The sequence below is a fragment of the Ylistrum balloti genome, unplaced genomic scaffold (assembly GCF_031769215.1).
Source record: "Ylistrum balloti isolate Yb309-2 unplaced genomic scaffold, AGI_CSIRO_Ybal_v1 Utg371464, whole genome shotgun sequence".
NCBI classification, from domain to species: Eukaryota; Metazoa; Mollusca; class Bivalvia; order Pectinida; family Pectinidae; genus Ylistrum; species Ylistrum balloti.
Genome location: NW_026782764.1, coordinates 299,645 through 318,795, shown reverse-complemented (window position 1 = coordinate 318,795; position 19,151 = coordinate 299,645). Strand labels below are relative to the sequence as shown.

General features: G+C 36.5%; 3 protein-coding genes across 5 annotated transcripts in view; 2 read left to right on the top strand and 1 right to left on the bottom strand.

Moving 5' to 3' along the window:
• LOC132562605 (uncharacterized) lies at positions 1 to 2,444 on the top strand. The gene is made up of 3 exons (XM_060227355.1): positions 1 to 342; positions 553 to 718; positions 826 to 2,444. Exons 1-3 carry the CDS (start codon positions 1 to 3, stop codon positions 2,442 to 2,444), a joined length of 2,127 nt encoding a protein of 708 aa, XP_060083338.1.
• Positions 2,445 to 4,415: 1,971 nt separating this feature from the next.
• Positions 4,416 to 17,074, bottom strand: LOC132562622 (putative RNA polymerase II subunit B1 CTD phosphatase RPAP2). Of its 3 annotated transcripts, none has more exons than XM_060227373.1 (10): positions 16,970 to 17,074; positions 15,555 to 15,690; positions 13,244 to 13,342; positions 11,024 to 11,089; positions 10,252 to 10,391; positions 8,635 to 9,679; positions 7,947 to 8,044; positions 7,502 to 7,582; positions 6,387 to 6,455; positions 4,416 to 5,891 (listed from the first exon to the last, which is right to left on the bottom strand). In XM_060227373.1, exons 1-10 carry the CDS (start codon positions 17,035 to 17,037, stop codon positions 5,744 to 5,746), a joined length of 1,950 nt encoding a protein of 649 aa, XP_060083356.1. In that variant the 5' UTR covers positions 17,038 to 17,074; the 3' UTR covers positions 4,416 to 5,743. The 3 variants fall into 3 exon arrangements, with proteins under 3 accessions (XP_060083356.1, XP_060083357.1, XP_060083358.1); XM_060227374.1 differs by having other exon boundaries at positions 15,555 to 15,687; XM_060227375.1 differs by lacking the exons at positions 11,024 to 11,089; positions 13,244 to 13,342; positions 15,555 to 15,690; positions 16,970 to 17,074 and adding an exon at positions 10,955 to 10,998.
• A 230-nt stretch (positions 17,075 to 17,304) lies between these two features.
• Positions 17,305 to 19,151, top strand: part of LOC132562624 (general transcription factor 3C polypeptide 5-like) — a 34,312-nt gene continuing 32,465 nt past the window's right edge. Inside the window, exons 1-3 of the mRNA XM_060227376.1 lie at positions 17,305 to 17,472; positions 18,120 to 18,318; positions 18,737 to 18,994. Of these exons, the coding sequence (XP_060083359.1) occupies positions 17,305 to 17,472; positions 18,120 to 18,318; positions 18,737 to 18,994 (625 nt within the window). The remainder of the gene's footprint in view (positions 17,473 to 18,119; positions 18,319 to 18,736; positions 18,995 to 19,151) is intronic.

Here is a 19,151-nt window from a genome sequence, read left to right as displayed (position 1 = left end):
ATGCTGGAGGATGAGGATGATGACGTCATCATCGAGGAGGATGAGGAAGGAAAGGAAGGCACTGCCAACCGTCCCGCAACGCTGGGAGACTTCATTACCGGCGTTCTCAACGAAAAAATATCTATAGGGGAACTGGAAAGTCGGAGAGAGAACGCATTTGGAATAGCAATGGGCCTTGCCGCCAGGATTGTAAACACTGCCTATGAAATACATCCTCTGTACCCAAAATACATTTCATTAAGGGGAGGCAAGCCGGAACTGGAAAATCTCCGAGCAATCGATGTTAACAAATTTCAGTGCTTTGTGCCTATTAAAAGACCTGCGAGACCCGACACATTTACGGTGAATTTACCGATTTTACTGTGATTTTGATTTAAAGAATAAAATTATCTAGGGAAAATGACAAGACGAAATGCAAAAATTGCAGAATTGCGAACTGTAATTTTCTCCTGAACAAAATGAAATTTTGATTTTGTTAATTAAATGTATAAATATTTTTCATTATCAATTATAGTTGCCTTCAATTGAAACGTTTGTATGTTTTCTTTAAAGATGGTGTACAAGTCTCCCAGCGAGTACCCCAGCCACAGGATTCTCTTAGCTGTCAACGACAACTTATTCTCCGTGGACAAGATGCAGATTTCCAAAGAGTGGGGACACTGTGTGGACACCAATGGATTTCTCAGGCCGGACTTCATTCTCCACTGGTTCAATGACGGTATGTTTTGCGTCTCTTACAGATAACTGTCTGATTACTTCATCAAACGTTGGTCAAAACTAGTTAGGGTGTTAACTGATCACAGCGATTCTTGTTCTTGATTACAGGTCTCACAGCAGCTGCTGATTTTCTGAGAGAGGCTCGACCTCACAAAGCTAAAAAGCATCACACCATGGATATCACCTATTCTGCTAAAAAAGACGGGACCATACTTATCAAATTTTATACAAACCAATCCATTCAAGCACATCTGTTCTTCACTCTGAACATTGTACCCTGCATTCAAATCAATGAAGTCCCAAAACAGTGTCGTCTGCAGGTTCCCATAGCGAGCAGACGACCGTACTATGAATTTCACACTGACTTCAAAAAGAATATTAAAGATACGCTGGCACAAGGCGAGAAACTGTTTTATCTCGCGGCTAGCGTAATGCCTTGGACCAACGGTTGTGGATATGATGGCAGTATTGTCTGTTCTTGGGGTCTCAACATCGGTTGTCTGGAAGACCGGGCTCTTCATTACATCTGTCAGATGCCAACAGGAAAGTTTTTCAGGGATATCATTATGCTGATAGAAAGGATCAAAGACACGCATGTATTTTGCTTGCATACACTGACCAATCGCATAATCGAGAACGCCATTTTGTATCAGCACAAGAAAAGCATGGGGGTCGTGAAGTCGCGGTCACGATGGTTTATCAAAGTCATCGAGCGTCTTTCCTCCCACATGAAATCAGGAGTCTTTCCCGCGTTTTTTCAGGGTAAGCATAACTTGCTGGGAGATTTCAAGCCGGATTTACTTGCCGCCACGGCTTCGGAGTTGGACAATATGCTTGAAGGTCTAAGAGACCTCCCAGAAAATATATATGTGTATACTGGCTTGGAGAATGAACTAGAGGATATTGATGAAGGAAAATTGTATAGAGATGAACCACCCAAGGTAAAACAAGTTGAGGAGAAAACACTCGATTCTAATGAGGTGGTCGAGGAGGACTCTCTGTTTGATAGAACTATTACAACGTTGATGAGTGAAACTACGGACCGTTCTTACGATGACACGTTCTGTGATGAAAGCGACGATGAACCAATTTTCATTACCGGACCAGTGAAATACGGCTTTAAAAGGCATGAAATACGATCAACATCCAAGATGTCGGGGCAAATGAACTCTCGTCCATCATCCAAAATGTCGGGGAATGCGTCTGTTAGTAAAGGAGCTTTCAACTCTACTTCATCGTCGAACAAGTTTGGACGGTCAACAAAATCAGCGGACAAAGTTTCTGTAAATGGATCTATAAATTCATTTGATACAACTTCAAGAAATGGCTCTATCAAATCCTCCGATATTGTTTCTGGGAAACTTTCAAACAACCCATCTTCAAAACTATCAAGACACGGTTCATTAATCTCGATGGCATCTACGAGTACAGCGTCCAACGTCTCCGTCAATGGATTGAATAGTTCAGTTGGACGAGTTTCTGAAAACATCTCGAAAGGTTCGGTGGGGAAAGTTTCTGGGGCGGATTCGTTGAATTCGAAGACCGTAGGACATGTACACAGTTCTACTCCATCACACTCCAAAACATCGCTGCAGTCCTCAACTTATTCTTTAAACACAATTGCCAGGCAGACTAAACCACTTCCGGTACTAAAAGGTCGTAGCGATAATTCAGCCAAACAGGAAGACATAATGTCCAGAAATTTGTCACCAATTTCAAAGAAGTGAACATGTCGTGTATGTGTGCTTACAAACGAGGTCTTGAGTGTGATTCCTATTGACTGACTAGGATATAGTTTCGCCGTTATACTGACATCGTCGGTCTTGCTTAGATGATAAATGCCAGTGAAAATGTTTTGACGGCTGAGATATATATGTTTAACCCTCACGAGCTGGTGTGACGTTTGAGTGCGAATGTCTTGCCTTTTTATCATTATCATCGATATTGCTGTATGGCGTGGTGGACGGTAGAATTAGGTTATTATGTGAAAAAGCAATATACATCCCACAGACAAATTTGTATTCATATGTAAATGGAATCAAAATATTATATAATACTGGTTGAAATAATTAAGATTCTGCAGCTGGATCCCTCATCACGTATTTCATTCAATTATTCAGTATTCAGAGAGTGGATTGGATTTATTCATGGTTATGTCGAAAATTGTATGTCATTCCAAAATAATTTCATTTGGGGCTCATACAAGACATTTATGAAACTAAATACCTTTTCAGGTATTTTGAAATCTCAGTAGCTAAAAATGGATAACGGTTTTATTTTTTAAAACTTCCTGCACTTAAGATATTTTAGATATGTTCGGGATGGAGATAATTATCTGGTATGACTTTATTTAGGCTTAAAACAGAAAACAATCCAGCAGGTCCGCTATTTCTAAAGCTGAAAAGTCATTCTAAGACTACACAGTTGTAAAACGTTTACTGTGAACAGAATTAGCGTCAAAAGATCTAGCCATGTAAACCTGGTCCGTTTTAGATACTGACCGATTCCTGTCTAATTGACGGGTAATTTTTATTACGCGAGTCTGTGATAAGTTAAGACTAAGTTACGGATGACCAATCACCACACCAAGATTGATTTCTTTATCGTTTACGTCAAAATACAACCAGGACGTGACGTCAAAAAACAACCCAGACCTGGCGTCAAAATACAACCCAGACCTGGCGTCAAAATACAACCAAGACGTGACGTCAAAACACAACCCAGACCTGGCGTCACAATACAACCAAGACGTGACGTCAAAAAACAACCAGACCTGGCGTCAAAATACAACCAAGACGTGACGTCAAAAAACAACCCAGACCTGGCGTCAAAATACAACCAAGACGTGACGTCAAAACACAACCCAGACCTGGCGTCACAATACAACCAAGACGTGACGTCAAAAAACAACCAGACCTGGCGTCAAAATACAACCAAGACGTGACGTCAAAATACAACCCAGACATAGTGTCAAAATACAACCAAGACGTGACGTCAAAAAACAACCCAGACCTGGCGTCAAAATACAACCAAGACGTGACGTCTAAACACAACCCAGACCTGGCGTCAAAATACAACCACGACGTGATGACAAAAAAAACGAAGTCATGACGTCACAAAACAACCCAGACATGGCGTCAGTTAACGACCAAGACGTGACGTCAAAAAAACAACCCAGACCTGGCGTCAGTAAACGACCAAGACGTGATGTCAAAAAACAACCCCTAGACCTGGCGTCAAAATACAACTGACGTGACTATAAAAAACAACCCAGACCTGGCGTCAAAATACAACCGACGTGACTTCAAAAAACAACCAAAACGTGACGTCAAAAAACAACGAAGAGAATATCGACATATGGAAAGAATCTTGATTCAAACCTTAGTTGAATGAAACAAGGGCAAAATATGAAGAGAAAGATTTATACAGAGTCAAATGAAAAAGTAGACGAGGGAGAACAAGACCAGAAGTTCCAGAGGTGTAATCGTTTTTACCTTCATGGACAACCCAGCCAATTTCAAACTAAAATTTTAATGGTGTCAGAACGGTTAAATTAGCTGGACCTGAAGACTGATAGAACCAGTGGCAATGGAGAAGTAGCACTGTCCATGTAACCATAGCTATTCATTATTTGTTAAAACATGTTTTTTTTATAATACATCACAAAAAAAATACAAAAACAGAAAGAAAAGGTGCAACATTATTTTATTGTTGTCTTGTATGTACATTTCAAAAATCAATATAAATATTATGATAGCTATGTACAAATATGACTTCATGGAATGTGGAAGTTTGTTTTTTTTACTTACCACTTAACACTTCATGCTAAAAAAATTTTTGTTTCTATGATATACCAACATTAGAATGCTAGGAAAAGTATTCATTTACAAGTCTGTATTGTTAAAAAACCTGGCCCATTTTCATCAATTGCAGTCAGTAAAACAGTTCTGAATTCAGTTGAACATTTATAAAATGTCATACAGTCTACAGGTATTGAGACACCATTGTACACTAGGTAAGATCATTTTTCAGTGATCTGTGAGAAAGAGTACGATATTTGAAAAACTGTTAGAGTCAAAGGTTAGGCATTCAAAATGATATGGACAGTGATTATCATGTGTTTCCATGGTTACACAGTAAGTGATATCATAATTGGGGCAAGAAACAATGTTTAACCTTCACACATTCATTTAAAATACTCATGTAGAACACAATATCCAGACAACCTACCATACCCATAGAATAAATCTCATAACATTGGATGTTTGGCCATCTAAGAACTCTTACTTAGAGTCAAATTAGGCAGAAAACACATAACACATGTAACAAACTTCAATACCTGATATGTTGGCACAGAAAATCATTGTCTGAACAGAATTTATTGTGGTACGCTCAACAAAGATTTAAAAAAAAACTGCTAAAATATGATTGCTGATGAATATGTATTAGAATCCCTCGTCATGTCAGGTAGAGATCAGGTCATGATATATCTTATAGGATATTGTCAATAAATAAATATAAAATGATATGGTGTGTTTGATTTTCTTTTTATGAATTTGAATTATCTCCCTTTGTTAAATATTCACAAATATGTAAAAAGGTGAATTATCAGAGATTGAAAATCAATGTTTGACCTTAGAAACCTTATAGAACACCATGATGTCTGCAGTGAAAAGGTGAATTATCAGACTGAAAACCAATGTCTGACCTTTGTGACCTTATAGAACACCATGATGTCTGCAGTGAAAACGTGAATTATCAGACTGAAAACCAATGTTTGACCTTTGTGACCTTATAGAAGACCTTGATGTCTGTTGTATGGTTTCCAAACTGTATAAAATCCTAGTAGATGTAGGTGTACATGAGGTGATTAAGATATCACTAGCATATAAAACAGTTTGTCTCCCTTCAAAGGAAAGGTTGTGTTTCTTGTCAATATATTTTGAAATCACAAAATTTTCCAGACTAGATTCTGCAGGGTAAGGAAAATTGTTTAAATTAAGAAAATCAATATACTCGGAACAGTTCATAGCAATGGTGTTAAAATGATTTGTGAAATATACTGGTCCACTGTTGACTGAGAGTCGCCGAGGTGACGGAGAAGGATATCAAAGTGACGCACAGCACTCTCTTCCTTGAAGGCTTCAGCTATGTGGTGATGTCTTCTCGCCAAACTGAGAAAAAAAAAATCAATCTTCATATGGACCTGTCATACATGCAACAGATCTAGTGATAATTAGGGAATTTAAATTTATAAAAAATATAAGTTTTTTCGATACAGCTTTATGTAAAACCCTTCATAAATTAAGATAAAAAAAAATTCTATAATTATAAAGTTTTCCATATAATGTTTTATTAAAAACCATCCTAAATTCTGTCAAAAAAACCAACAATTTTGAAATATACAATTCATGTGCTGACTTCAACAACATTTCTCTGGATGATGGTACTTTTTGTAGAATGACAGTTATCCCCAAAAAACTTGGTGATGGCGTTTTATACATCTATGTAGAATGAGTGAAGTATGAGATGTGGTATCACTGCAAGAGGGGACACAACTCTTTAACATTAATTTGTTACTACATTTTAAATGTCCTTATTATATATGATGGATACATGGAGTATATTGTCACTTATATGGTATCTGTACTGACGTTGTCTGTACTTACATTTTAATGAGAATGAGACAGACCAAAGTCCACTCGGCTGGTCTAAAGATGATGTTCTGACTGGTGAAGCTGTAATACAAAATAGGAGACAGTCATCAGACTCATCCAACATAGTAATACACTTTTTGTCTAATTAATATGTTTATTTAACAGAAAGTATCAAGTATAGATGATCAACTAAGCTAACCAGGAAGTCCACTGGAAAGTACTTTATACTGTGACAATATTTCAAGGACGGTGAAAGAATGTCTTAAAAATCATTCAGTAATAGCAGAGGGAGATTTCAGAAGACTGACCTCTGATGACCCTTGAATATTGCTATACTAACAAACTAAATAATTATAAAAGTTCCAGAAAATATATCTAGACCTATCTAAAGCAAATGCGCTTGCAGATAACACATGGATAATTCAATTAAACTTAATCATATTCTGTGTCGTCAAACAATGTGAAAGTGGAAAATGATGTTAGAGGATATGGGAATGTAGATCATAATGTATGCTGGTTTAACTGGAAAAGGGTTTCTTATTAATTTTCAGTTTGGTTTTTATGTTGTTAAGTGTCCTACCAACTTGTCATTTAAGAATTAGACCAGCACCTTTGATATGGGTAAATCTTGTAAGGATGGGACTTACACTTTTAAAGTAGGAAAATCACAAAAATCACGGAATTTGTAACACAGATAGAGTCTTAACTTAACAATCTATCAGACAGACTTTGTCAACAGGTGTTAGGTCCTTTACCACAAAAGTTTGTACTGTAACAGTCTATCAGACACCTTGTCAACAGGTGTTAGATCCTTTACCACAAAAGTTTGTACTGTAACAGTCTATCAGACACCTTGTCAACAGGTGTTGTATCCTTTACCACAAAAGTTTGTACTGTAACAGTCTATCAGACACCTTGTCAACAGGTGTTGTATCCTTTACCACAAAAGTTTGTACTGTAACAGTCTATCAGACACCTTGTCAACAGGTGTTGTATCCTTTACCACAAAAGTTTGTACTGTAACAGTCTATCAGACACCTTGTCAACAGGTGTTAGATCCTTTACCACAAAAGTTTGTACTGTAACAGTCTATCAGACACCTTGTCAACAGGTGATGGATTCTTTACCTGAATGTAGACACCAGCAGTCTGACTTCTGAAAACACCTCTTGCATGGATAGCTTTAGAGGTACCAGCAATTCTGGTATACTGAAAAAAAGACGATTGTGACTTATACATGATGTTGCTGTGAGAGGGAATGTACCAGTGGAGGTATACATTTTTATACTTCAAAATGTTTGAACATTTTTAAATATTTAAAAAAAATGTGTTCCATTATATGATAACTGTTCTGGACAAGGAATAAAACCACATGTTAAAAGTCAGTGTCTTGGTCATACCATTAACAGAGAAAAAAGTTCACATAAACTTCCAGCATGTTTTCCAATCCCCAATAAACACTGTTTAAGGTAAACAAATGTTGTAAACACTTGAAATAAAATACTGTTTAAACTAAAATTGTCCTGCACACTTAGATTTATCAAAATATGATGGATGAAAGGTAGGTACTCACGATCGATTGAGTTTTTCCATCACAATTTTCTTCCTAATTAGCATCTGATCATGACTGTCCACAGTGGGAAGGTTGATTTCTGACTGCTCGTCCTTTACCTGGTATTAATGAAATCCCTAATTATTATCAAACAGAAACTATTTGACATATATATATATATATCAGGGTTTTCCATAATTTTGTTAGTGGTAGGCTGTGTAGTGAAAGTAGGAGGCTGGCCTGCCGTGTACGTGTAGTCATGTACCGAACATTATTACGGAACTGGATTGGTGTAGGCGGCCAAATGATCAAAGAAGCCGGTCAAATTGGCCGGCGACCGGCTCTTATGGAAAACCCTGTATATATTGTATTAATCACACTAATAATTGTACAAATTAAAGCAAGTCTTGACTTTTGACATCAACCATTTTATAAAGATTTCCTCATATCCAGATGGTGATTCAACAACTGATCTGATAATAATGATAAATCAGTTGATAAATAAATGGAAAATAAACTTATTGATAAACAACTGTTTTTGCTATACATGGGAAGGAGTGTTGGGTTGAGGTCGGGAGGATGTATACAATTTACTGACATATATATTTGATATGAAGAAGTAAATAGGAGTGATACACATTAAACTATATCCAATGTGAGGTTGAATTTCGAGTCTACCAGCTTCAGTATCCTATGAACAGGAACATACCACTTCTTTGACAACTACAGAAGTGCTGGTCTTGCCCTGTAAGTACTGTGCCACTTTTTCACCAAAATTTTCCGTTTCTTCTCTCAGAAGGTTGTAATCTGGAACTGGTTTCTGTGGAAATGATGGATCCTCCATTTTGGATTCTCCTACAATGTCGTCAAGGTCATTTTCTCTATCATCAATTCTCTGACACAGTTGATTATATTTTAACTGAAATTCTGTTTGGTCCATTCCATCATCAGGAGCTTCTGATTCCTGTGGTACAATAAGGTCGATAGTTTCCCTGGTGACCCACTGTTTCAATGTCTGACATAGTATCTTTATCACAGATTTGGACGGTCCCTTAGAGGTTCTATCTGATAATTTTTGTGCCTGTCCAGCAGATGATGAAGCAGAATAAGATTTATCTGTTGGACTGACTGATGATTTCTTCAGGACAGAATTTGTTTTTACACTTTCATGAATTTCAGTTTTATCATCATTATCATCATCAGAATCTGAAGCAGAGGTCACATTGTCACATTTTTTCCCTGGTGCGGTTTTTGTGATTCCAAGACAATCTTTTCCTGACACAGAATCATCATCACCTGAATCAGGTGCTAGTTTTGTTGATTGAAAATCTGCCATTTTAACAAGTAAATGTTTTCGTTTGTTCAATAAAGTCTCAAGATATTTCATCTTTGATTCAGCACTCATTGTATCTCCATGGTTACCAGATTTTCCTTCATCCACAGATCTAGGATGAATGTCTTTCTCTACAGCATCACTCTTTTTGTCTTTGAATTCTTTCTCATCTGTCACAGTGTAATCAACAGCTATCTTTTCCTTTTGAGCACTTCTAGCACTAGACTCTGTACCTTGCTTAGAAGAAACATCGTCATCACCGATTCTTAGTGATTTTATATCTATCAAGTCTGGGTCGTGAGAACTCTTGTTTGCAGGCTTCCCCTTGCCTTTTGATTCGTATTTCTCAAGTCTTTTCAGTGACTGCACTTCATGCCTTATCTCTGATGTCACGGAAATTACTTCGTCACCTTCCAACCCACTGTAAATATACATCAACATGAGTAAGTTTTATGAAGTAAGTGTTTATATGATATCTCAGACTTATGTAGTTATCTGTTAAGGGCCTTAACTATAGTAAGGCAGGAGTTTGTCGGTTTCTTCTATAATACGTGAAAAAACAAAACTAAAGATGAATCACTTCAACTTGGATCTGGTATGAATTCACGAAATCAATCCTAGATTCAGAAGAATTCTCATTTGCTAACAGAACATGGCCTTGTCATAGAACAATGTTGAATAGCAAGCTCATCAGGAATCATCACTACGCAAATGATTCAAGGGAGATAACCACTTCAATTGTTGACGCAAATGCCATACATATAAATATAAAAGAGTGTGAATTTTGTAATGAATTCCCCAAAGACATGAATGGTTATCAAGAAAAGAAGTTAATGCATGAAAACTAAAGCATGACTATAGTTCTGTTTAGAGATAAACTTATCCATGACAGACAGGACTAACTTAGTGTCCATGGGAGAACGTCGTTCCATAAAATGACAAGATTTACTTTGTGGCTACCGGTCAGTCAACCTGGACTTAGACAGAACTTACCTTGTGGCTCCCTGTGTCACTCCCAATGGCAGAAGTTTAATTGGTTTATTAGTCACATGTTCCCTGGCCCAGAGTGGAGCTGTCAACAACTGCCTTCTGAAGTACTGAGATGCTGTGAAACACTGGTTACTGCAAAAATTCTGCAAATCACAGATGAAAAGTAAACATCAGTACCTTTGACTCAGAGGCAGGCTTATAAACATTTGAAACAGCATTTATTGACAATTTCATTCCATTTCAAGACCAGGATTTACTTCCAGATATATACTGTACCTATAAGGGAATGATGCAATATATGGAATAAATGCAGCCTTATTTGTAATCACAAGAAATGTAATCCATATTGAGTTGGAAAATATTGCAAAAAAAAAAAAAAACAAAAAAAAAATCAACAACTGTCCATTTTCACTTTCAACTCTTCAAAGGCCTTTCTGGGTGATGTCATACAACATGTGTCTGCACAGATCAATTTAAGGTAGACAGCTGACAGTAATACCTTTCTGGGTGATGTCATACAACATGTGTCTACACAGATCAATTTAAGGTAGACAGCTGACAGTAATACCTTTCTGGGTGATGTCATACAACATGTGTCTACATAGATCAATTTAAGGTAGACAGCTGACAGTAATACCTTTCTGGGTGATGTCATACAACATGTGTCTACACAGATTAATTTAAGGTAGACAGCTGACAGTAATACCTTTCTGGGTGACGTCATACAACATGTGTCTACACAGATCAATTTCAGGTAGACAGCTGACAGTAATACCTTTCTGGCTGTGATGTCATACACCTTATTGCTCCGAGTGGAAATATGGTACTTCTGCTTTGGAATCTGTAAACATGAGAAACAATTTTTTGTGGTAACATACAGGTAATTCTGTTTCATTGTTTTAGAATCTTGACAGAGAATATAGAGGATGTATCGGACATGAAGGTCAATGCTATAATCTTTCAATTCCATAAATTCTTGAGAGTTAATGGTTGTTATTACTGAATTACTAGTATATTTAATCTGTTTTTTTCCTAGTTTTTTCTAATTATCTCTTAAGAGTCTTTAGTACAATCTTTGAAATTTCAGGTGGGAGACAATGTTGGTGGACTTTCAGCCCGCAAGGTTTGAAATAACATGTATGCTATGTTTAAATTCGTTTAAATAGTTCAGAATATGCCCATGTACTTGATATTCTTCTGAAATTATCAGACTTATGCAAATGAAAAAAATAATGGAAATATGCAGCTAATTTTCTTTCTTGATTAATATTGATCTGTCGTCCCTTTGGTTTCAAAATTTAGGCCCCTAGCATCAATAATGTGTCCTAGAAGGATGAAACAGCAGTACCTGACAGTTAAATTCATCCTTTGACTCAGTTGTTTTGGCTTTTTCACTTGAGTGTCTTTTGTACAATCACCAACATAATTTCAGCATGCATTAGTACTATCAAGTGTATATTATATTTAACAATTTTTTTTACAGTTACTGTTGATAGTGTACAAACATTCATGAATGACTGACTCATAGTAATGATGACGGGGAGATATTTTTGGAGAATTTTAATATCCACAAATTATTATGTGATAAAAAAAGGTAATTTCGAGAAACTCATTGAACACAATTTCAACCATAAAAATTTATCTGTAGTTACTCCATTTTCCACAGAGTTCCACGTCCAAACTGACATAAAAGCCACCTCCTTGGAAGACACATCCAAACTGACAAGGAAAACACATCCAAACTGACATAGAAGCCACATCCAAACTGACAAGGAAGCCACATCCAAACTGACATGGAAGCCATGTCCAAACTGACAAGGAAGCCACATCCAAACTGACATAGAAGCCACATCCAAACTGACATGGAAGCCAAGCCCTTGGAAGCCACGTCCAAACTGACATGGAAGCCACGTCCAAACCGACATGGAAGCCACGTCCAAACTGACATGGAAGAGTTGATAGTTGAAGGTGCATTAACACTATCATTGTATTTAGGTTTGGTGCAAGCCTATCATCAATGCAAACAATAAACATGTTGACACCGTTCACCTCAGATTGTCATATCCTAATGTGACAGCACTTTTCCAAATATGATGTGATCCTGCAAACAAGAGGCCCATAAGGCCTGCATCACTCACCTGGCAAAATTGATTCCTCTTAACTTAGGAATGTATTAAATCAAATTTAGTCAAAAACTGATCATTCCTACAAGAAAAGGATTTTCAAGAATTTGCTCTGTATCCACTATTTAGCCCTGTTCTCCTCCCAGGAGGCCTGAGACCTATTTTTTATACAAAACTGATTCCCTTTCACCCAAGAATGCTTCAGACCAAATATGGGCAAAATCTAATCATTCCTATAGGAGGAGTAGGATTTAAAAGAATTTGCTTTACTTCCCTCTATTTGGCCCCAATCCTCCAGACCATGAGGCCGAGACCAACAGCAAGACTGAAGTTTCAGTAAAATCATATCATTTATACAGGAGGGGTAGCCTTTTAAAGAATTTACTCTATTTCCCCTTCTGGACCTTGCCCCTACAAATCCAGGGGACTGGGATTCATTGCTTATACAAAACTTTCACCTAAGTATAATTAATGCTTCAGACCAAATTTGAGCAAAATCTAATCATTTCTACAGGAAAAGAAGGATTTTGATAGACCTTGCAAAATCTCCCATTTTGGGCACCATCCCTTAGGCTCCTGGGGGCAGAGACCCACCACTTGCTCAAAAATTGTCCCCTTCCCAAAGGAAGCTTCTGACAAAATTTGGTCACAATCTGCTCAGTCATTCATGACAAATAGCGATTTGCAGAAAAAAGGTTGACTAACAGATGACAGACGCTGCATTATGCCAATACCTCACTTGGCCCTTTGTGCCAGGTGAGCTAAAAATGTAACAAGTAAGTCTGAAATTAACCCATGCTGATGACATCACACTACACTTTTACGTCTTTTTTTTTTGTCAATCTGAACACATTTCAGTCACATCTACTTACATGTCCTAAAGTGTTTGGACAGATGGGATAGCCACACATTTTAGCTATGGCTCGCTCCTCCACTATATCGTCAAAGTGATTCGGACATATGTTGAAAGCCTGTAATCAGGAAAGAGTCACACATTACAGGTTTATAAATTACTGGTACCAAATACATAGCACAAAATAAACAGGTTAGATACATTATAGGTTTCAGATAAACTTACTGCTTACCACAATTACAGATTACACACATTATAGAATTTAGATTGTCATTCTGCCTCCCACAAAAGACAAAATTCACAAATATAAGTAACTAGCTCTTTGTATTCTGTATTTGATGTGTTTATTGCCTATCCTATTTACTGTGTATGTTGTCTTACCTTTTTTCTGTGTATGTTGCCTATCATATTTGCTGTGTATGTTGTCTTACCTTTTTTCTGTGTATGTTGCCTATCATATTTGCTGTGTATGTTGCCTAAAATATTTGCTGTGTATGTTGTCTTACCTTTTTTCTGTGTATGTTGCCTATCATATTTGCTGTGTATGTTGTCTTACCTTTTTTCTGTGTATGTTGCCTATCATATTTGCTGTGTATGTTGCCTAAAATATTTGCTGTGTATGTTGTCTTACCTTTTTTCTGTGTATATTGCCTATCATATTTGCTGTGTATGTTGCCTAACATATTTGCTGTGTATGTTGTCTAACCTGTTTTCTGTTTTTGTTGCCTAACCTATTTGCGGTGTTTGTTGCTAAACCTATTTGCTGTGTTTATTGCCTAACCTATTTGCGGTGTATGTTGCCTAACCTATTTGCTGTGTTTATTGCCTAACCTATTTGCTGTGTTTGTTGTCTAACCTATTTGCTGTGTATATTGCCTAACCTATTTGCTGTGTTTATTGCCTAACCTATTTGCTGTGTATGTTGCCTAACCTATTTGCTGTGTATGTTGCCTAACCTATTTGCTGTGTATGTTGCCTAACCTTTTTTCTGTGTATGTTGCCTATCATATTTGCTGTGTATGTTGCCTAACCTATTTGCTGTGTATGTTGTCTAACATTTGCTGTGTATGTTGCCTAACCTATTTGCTGTGTATGTTGCCTAACATTTGCTGTGTATGTTGTCTAACATTTGCTGTGTATGTTGCCTAACCTATTTGCTGTGTTTATTGCCTAACCTATTTGCTGTGTATGTTGCCTAACCTATTTGCTGTGTATGTTGCCTAACCTATTTGCTGTGTATGTTGCTAAACCTATTTGCTGTGTTTGTTGTCTAACCTATTTTCTGTTTTTGTTGCCAAACCTATTTGCTGTGTTTATTGCCTAACCTATTTGCTGTGTATGTTGCCTAACCTATTTGCTGTGTATGTTGCCTAACCTATTTGCTGTGTATGTTGCCTAACCTTTTTTCTGTGTATGTTGCCTATCATATTTGCTGTGTATGTTGCCTAACCTATTTGCTGTGTATGTTGTCTAACATTTGCTGTGTATGTTGCCTAACCTATTTGCTGTGTATGTTGCCTAACATTTGCTGTGTATGTTGTCTAACATTTGCTGTGTATGTTGTCTAACATTTGCTGTGTATGTTGCCTAACCTATTTGCTGTGTATGTTGTCTAACATTTGCTGTGTATGTTGTCTAACATTTGCTGTGTTTGTTGCCTAACCTATTTGCTGTGTATGTTGTCTAACATTTGCTGTGTATGTTGCCTAACCTATTTGCTGTGTATGTTGTCTAACATTTGCTGTGTATGTTGTCTAACATTTGCTGTGTATGTTGTCTAACATTTGCTGTGTATGTTGTCTAACATTTGCTGTGTATGTTGTCTAACATTTGCTGTGTATGTTGTCTAACATTTGCTGTGTATGTTGTCTAACATTTGCTGTGTTTGAAACTGTCTTTTGAAGATGAGCATAATGTTATATCTATATAGAATAATTGCAGGCTGGCAGCCATCTTAAATATTAGAAAAATTATTTGGGAAGTTCCAAATGAGGTATAAAGTTTCAAGATCAGATTCCTTCAGTCATTACTGAGGTTCAATGGTAATAAACCTATGTCACAATCCTAAATGGATGATTAAAGTCATCTTGAATATTTGATTAAGCTCAAAATGTGACATAAATGTACAGAACACAACCATAAAGTTCAAAAAAGATATTTCCCCAGCTGTTTGTAAAAACTGAAACAAATAATTGTTAAATTTGATTAACCAATAAAATAGTGAATAAACCGAGGAATATTTTCTGGTTAACAGTACTGACATGGAATATTATTGTAAATGACTCATAAAAGCTCATGGAAATCATGAAAAGCATGCTACCAATACTTACATCCTGCAGCAGAGTGGCTTCACTAACAGGACCATCTAACATTTTTTCCACAATTCGAAAAGCTCTTTTCTCACATTCTTGGCGTCTTTGGACATCTTGTTCAATTTTCTTTCTTCGCTCTGCTTCTCTATCACTGCTAAAAACAAACACAAAATAAAATCTTTTCTTGTCACTGAAATTGACATAGGCTTGACAGGAAAAAGAAAACTTTCAGAAATAAAATTGCATGTTTAGTCCAAATAATCTGTGCACAGTTAATTTCCTTGGTAATATAGTAAGGGATGTTTATATATACTATTCCCATAGAAAATGAGCACTAAAAACAGAGGTGTAATACATGACCATAACCAGTGAGACCCATATAAGATACAAACTCAGAGAAGCTATGTTTAAGTGATAGTTAAGTTAAATCCTTTAAACTTGTATGTGATCTTTATACTATGAAAAAGTTGCATAAAAAATTGCACTCACAAAAGTACCGTTAGTAAAATGATGATGAGGATATTTGTAACCTTACAACTAGACTAGGTCTAATCAAGAGAAGTCTCAATTGCAATAGATGTCTGGAGAAGTTGAAAGTACAGGTTGCCTTGGCTAGTAGGAATTTCCCTCTAGTTGAATGTCAGAGCATCCAGCTAGAGACAGAAGGGTCATAAGTTTGAGCCCCTGCAGTGGCAGGATGTTTTCATTGCTCTTTCCTATTACACATTTGGTGCCATTGACCACTGGTAGGGTAGAAGCTATAAGAGATTGATATGTTTCCTTGGAGATGTTGAACCTGGGATGTTGTTGTCTTCGGAGTCAAATAGTTTATGAAGGAGGGAGTAGTGCAGAAGTTGAGAGTAAAGGCCACCTTACTAACCTCGGCTAGAGGGAATTTCCATTAAGTTGAGCGATAAGTTGTCCAGCTAGAGACTGAAGGATCGCTACATATAGTTCAAACATCAGCGGTGTCAGGATGTTTTTCATTACTCCTTCATATTACACATGTGAGTAGGTGAGATAACTCATCAGTTCAGTGTTAAGTTGACATTATCACTGCCCTGAACACTAGTAGGTATTACGTACTGTATACAAATGTGTGTATAAACTACATGTATTAGTGAATCATATAAAAATGAAGATGTCTTCATTACATTTGATTTATTTCATGAAAATATTTTATTTATATTTTATTAAAATAAATCAGCTGCAAACAGTTCCGGTAAAAGAACATTGCTGAAGAAATGTTGTTCATTTGTTTTAAATTGTACATCAGCTATTGCGGATAGTTTTACCTCTAACTATGGGCAAATTGTGTGACAATATTCCTAGGGTTTATTTCCGTTACCACAAAGAATAAGATTTCACTTCATCAGTCTGAGTAAATATTTTGTGTTTGTTTTCTATATACGAGGAACGCCTTCAGATAATACCTTTGCTGCTGGTGACCAAGATCTCCCGAGCCTTTACTTTCCTTTTGTTTCATCTCCTCCTTGAACATTGCAAAAGTTTCTAATTTTTCTTGTGAGCGTCAGCAAAATGTGGTGTTTACCATGGGCGCCGCCATATTTGTTTGTAGCCACTAAACCAAAAATGGTTGTCACAAATACAATCATAGTATGGAAAATAATTGATCTAAGTATATACTGACTCGAATAATGTAAGCATAATGGATGTGATAGAAATATTAACATCACAATTTCCTGAAGTTAACAGCGTTAAAGAACATAATTAGCTCGGTTTGAGAGTAGCAGAAACATCAACAAACATGGCCGAACCGCCAGGTTCAAAAGACACAGGGTGGTCAGATGGTGAAGCATTAACTAATGTCTCGTTTGTAAAAGATGTCAAGCTTGTGTCCATCGAGCATCCGGCCATTGTTAACGATGTTGATAAAGCGTTGTCCACACTTGGAGGATGTAAAGAATTGTCTAAGGTATCAGAATGCGAACGCCTGTTTCAGTGGTACACATTCAGTAACTGCACTAACCGCCCGAATAGAAACCTGTGTCTGGTTAGATGGGCGTAATACTGATGTATCACATAAAAATGTTATTTAAGACACTTTGAGTTTTAATCTGGAATGTTTATAGCATGTTCAATATGTTATATTATAAATAAAACATATTTTAATTAAGACTTTACAAAATTGTTTGCGTTTACTTTTACTTGCAATAAACTGTGAGACTGTTGCCCTGACAACAAGGTAATTATGATGAACTGTGAGACTATTCACTGAAACCTTTAAACCCTTGGATCTGCTAAGCAGGCATCTGTTTCTTATGTAATAGCTTCTTTTGAACAACATACATAAGTCTTTATTTGATGTCCTACAATTTTACTCATGAAATCATTAGCATTGTAGCTATTTTCTGAGAAAATTGCATGAAATAAAAACGAGATTGAGATATGCTTTTGTTATTTGTCAAGCTTGCATAATTTGTGTATTGTTCGTTTTTAATCTACTTATTGAATTTGGTTTATGTGGTTGTACTAATTAATTGAATGAGTTAATCTAGGCTTAATTAGGCCAGTGTTGGCTAATTATATTTAACATTTTGTATACATTGAAAATTTTTGCAGACATTCTGTCAAACCAACAAACGAATTGCTTTGCGTTGGAGACCTCAGGATATCTACTGTAAGTCAGTATATGGAGAGCGATACCCCACCACTAACTTACTGATGAAGGTGAAAAGAAGATGGAGAAAAGATAAGCCAGAGGAATCACAATATAAGATCCAGGTCCTTGGCGTTATTGACATCACTTACAAATTCCAAGGTTTGGATTTGATGGTCTTTAATATCATATCATTTTTATGTGTGTAGGAATTGATCTAAGGAAAGGACTGATGTATTTATACAAACATATAGCTTGGCGTCTGATCCTTTTGCTTATATATAATATACTCATTTTGATATCAATGTATTATAGTTTTTATTATTTTATTCTTAAATGTGTAAAATCAGTATTTTCAAGCAAAATGTATCGACCAAGTTAAGATTTTCTCCTCCATGTTGACTGATGCTTAAAAAACAAAGGAGTTAAATTTTATAATAAAGAATGAGTTTTAATTTGTATAAAAGTGTGAAATGAAATATTCTCTGTCTAATAACAGTAACTAATCCTTATCAGAGAAATTCTGTAAAATCATCACATTGTAAATGTATATACACCGGTCCTTACTCACCTTCATTAGCTATGGTAGACTACCAGTATTTGCCTGTGGTACGACAGCCAGACCTGAGTTACACCTGTGTTAGCGATAAGCTTGTTCTGAACAAGCTGTGTGACCGCCGTGAGTTTCTAGACAACGGTTGCCCACTCTTCCTTCCCCCCAGTAGCTTCTCAAGGATGGACTTCCCAGACAAAAGTTACCTCCTCCGAAAGGACATTGAACATAGACCTGGATATGTCAATCCAGATCGCAACCGTCCTCAAAACCTCATTGGCACTGGTAAGATTTGTCTTTGTCAAAAACTTTTATTAAGTCACCCAGATTAACTTATGGTATCAAATTATACTTGTTAATGTTTGTTATATGAAAAATAGAATTTCTTTGTATCTAATATTTTCTGAGATGAAATAAAGAAAAAAAAAATTGTGAAATAGAT

What these genes read in the sequence shown, in the direction of transcription:
- LOC132562622 (XM_060227373.1), bottom strand. Translation starts at nt 17,037, where the DNA reads ATGTTCAAGGAGGAGATGAAACAAAAGGAAAGTAAAGGCTCGGGAGAT. An exon ending in ATGACATCACAGCCAGAAAG is followed by an intron (nt 10,392 to 11,023) that starts GTATTACTGTCA and finishes TGTGATTTGCAG; the next exon opens with AATTTTTGCAGTAACCAGTG. An exon ending in GTGACACAGGGAGCCACAAG is followed by an intron (nt 9,680 to 10,251) that starts GTAAGTTCTGTC and finishes GTATATTTACAG; the next exon opens with TGGGTTGGAAGGTGACGAAG.
- LOC132562605 (XM_060227355.1), top strand. Translation starts at nt 1, where the DNA reads ATGCTGGAGGATGAGGATGATGACGTCATCATCGAGGAGGATGAGGAA. An exon ending in CGAGACCCGACACATTTACG is followed by an intron (nt 343 to 552) that starts GTGAATTTACCG and finishes TTTTCTTTAAAG; the next exon opens with ATGGTGTACAAGTCTCCCAG. An exon ending in TCTCCACTGGTTCAATGACG is followed by an intron (nt 719 to 825) that starts GTATGTTTTGCG and finishes TCTTGATTACAG; the next exon opens with GTCTCACAGCAGCTGCTGAT.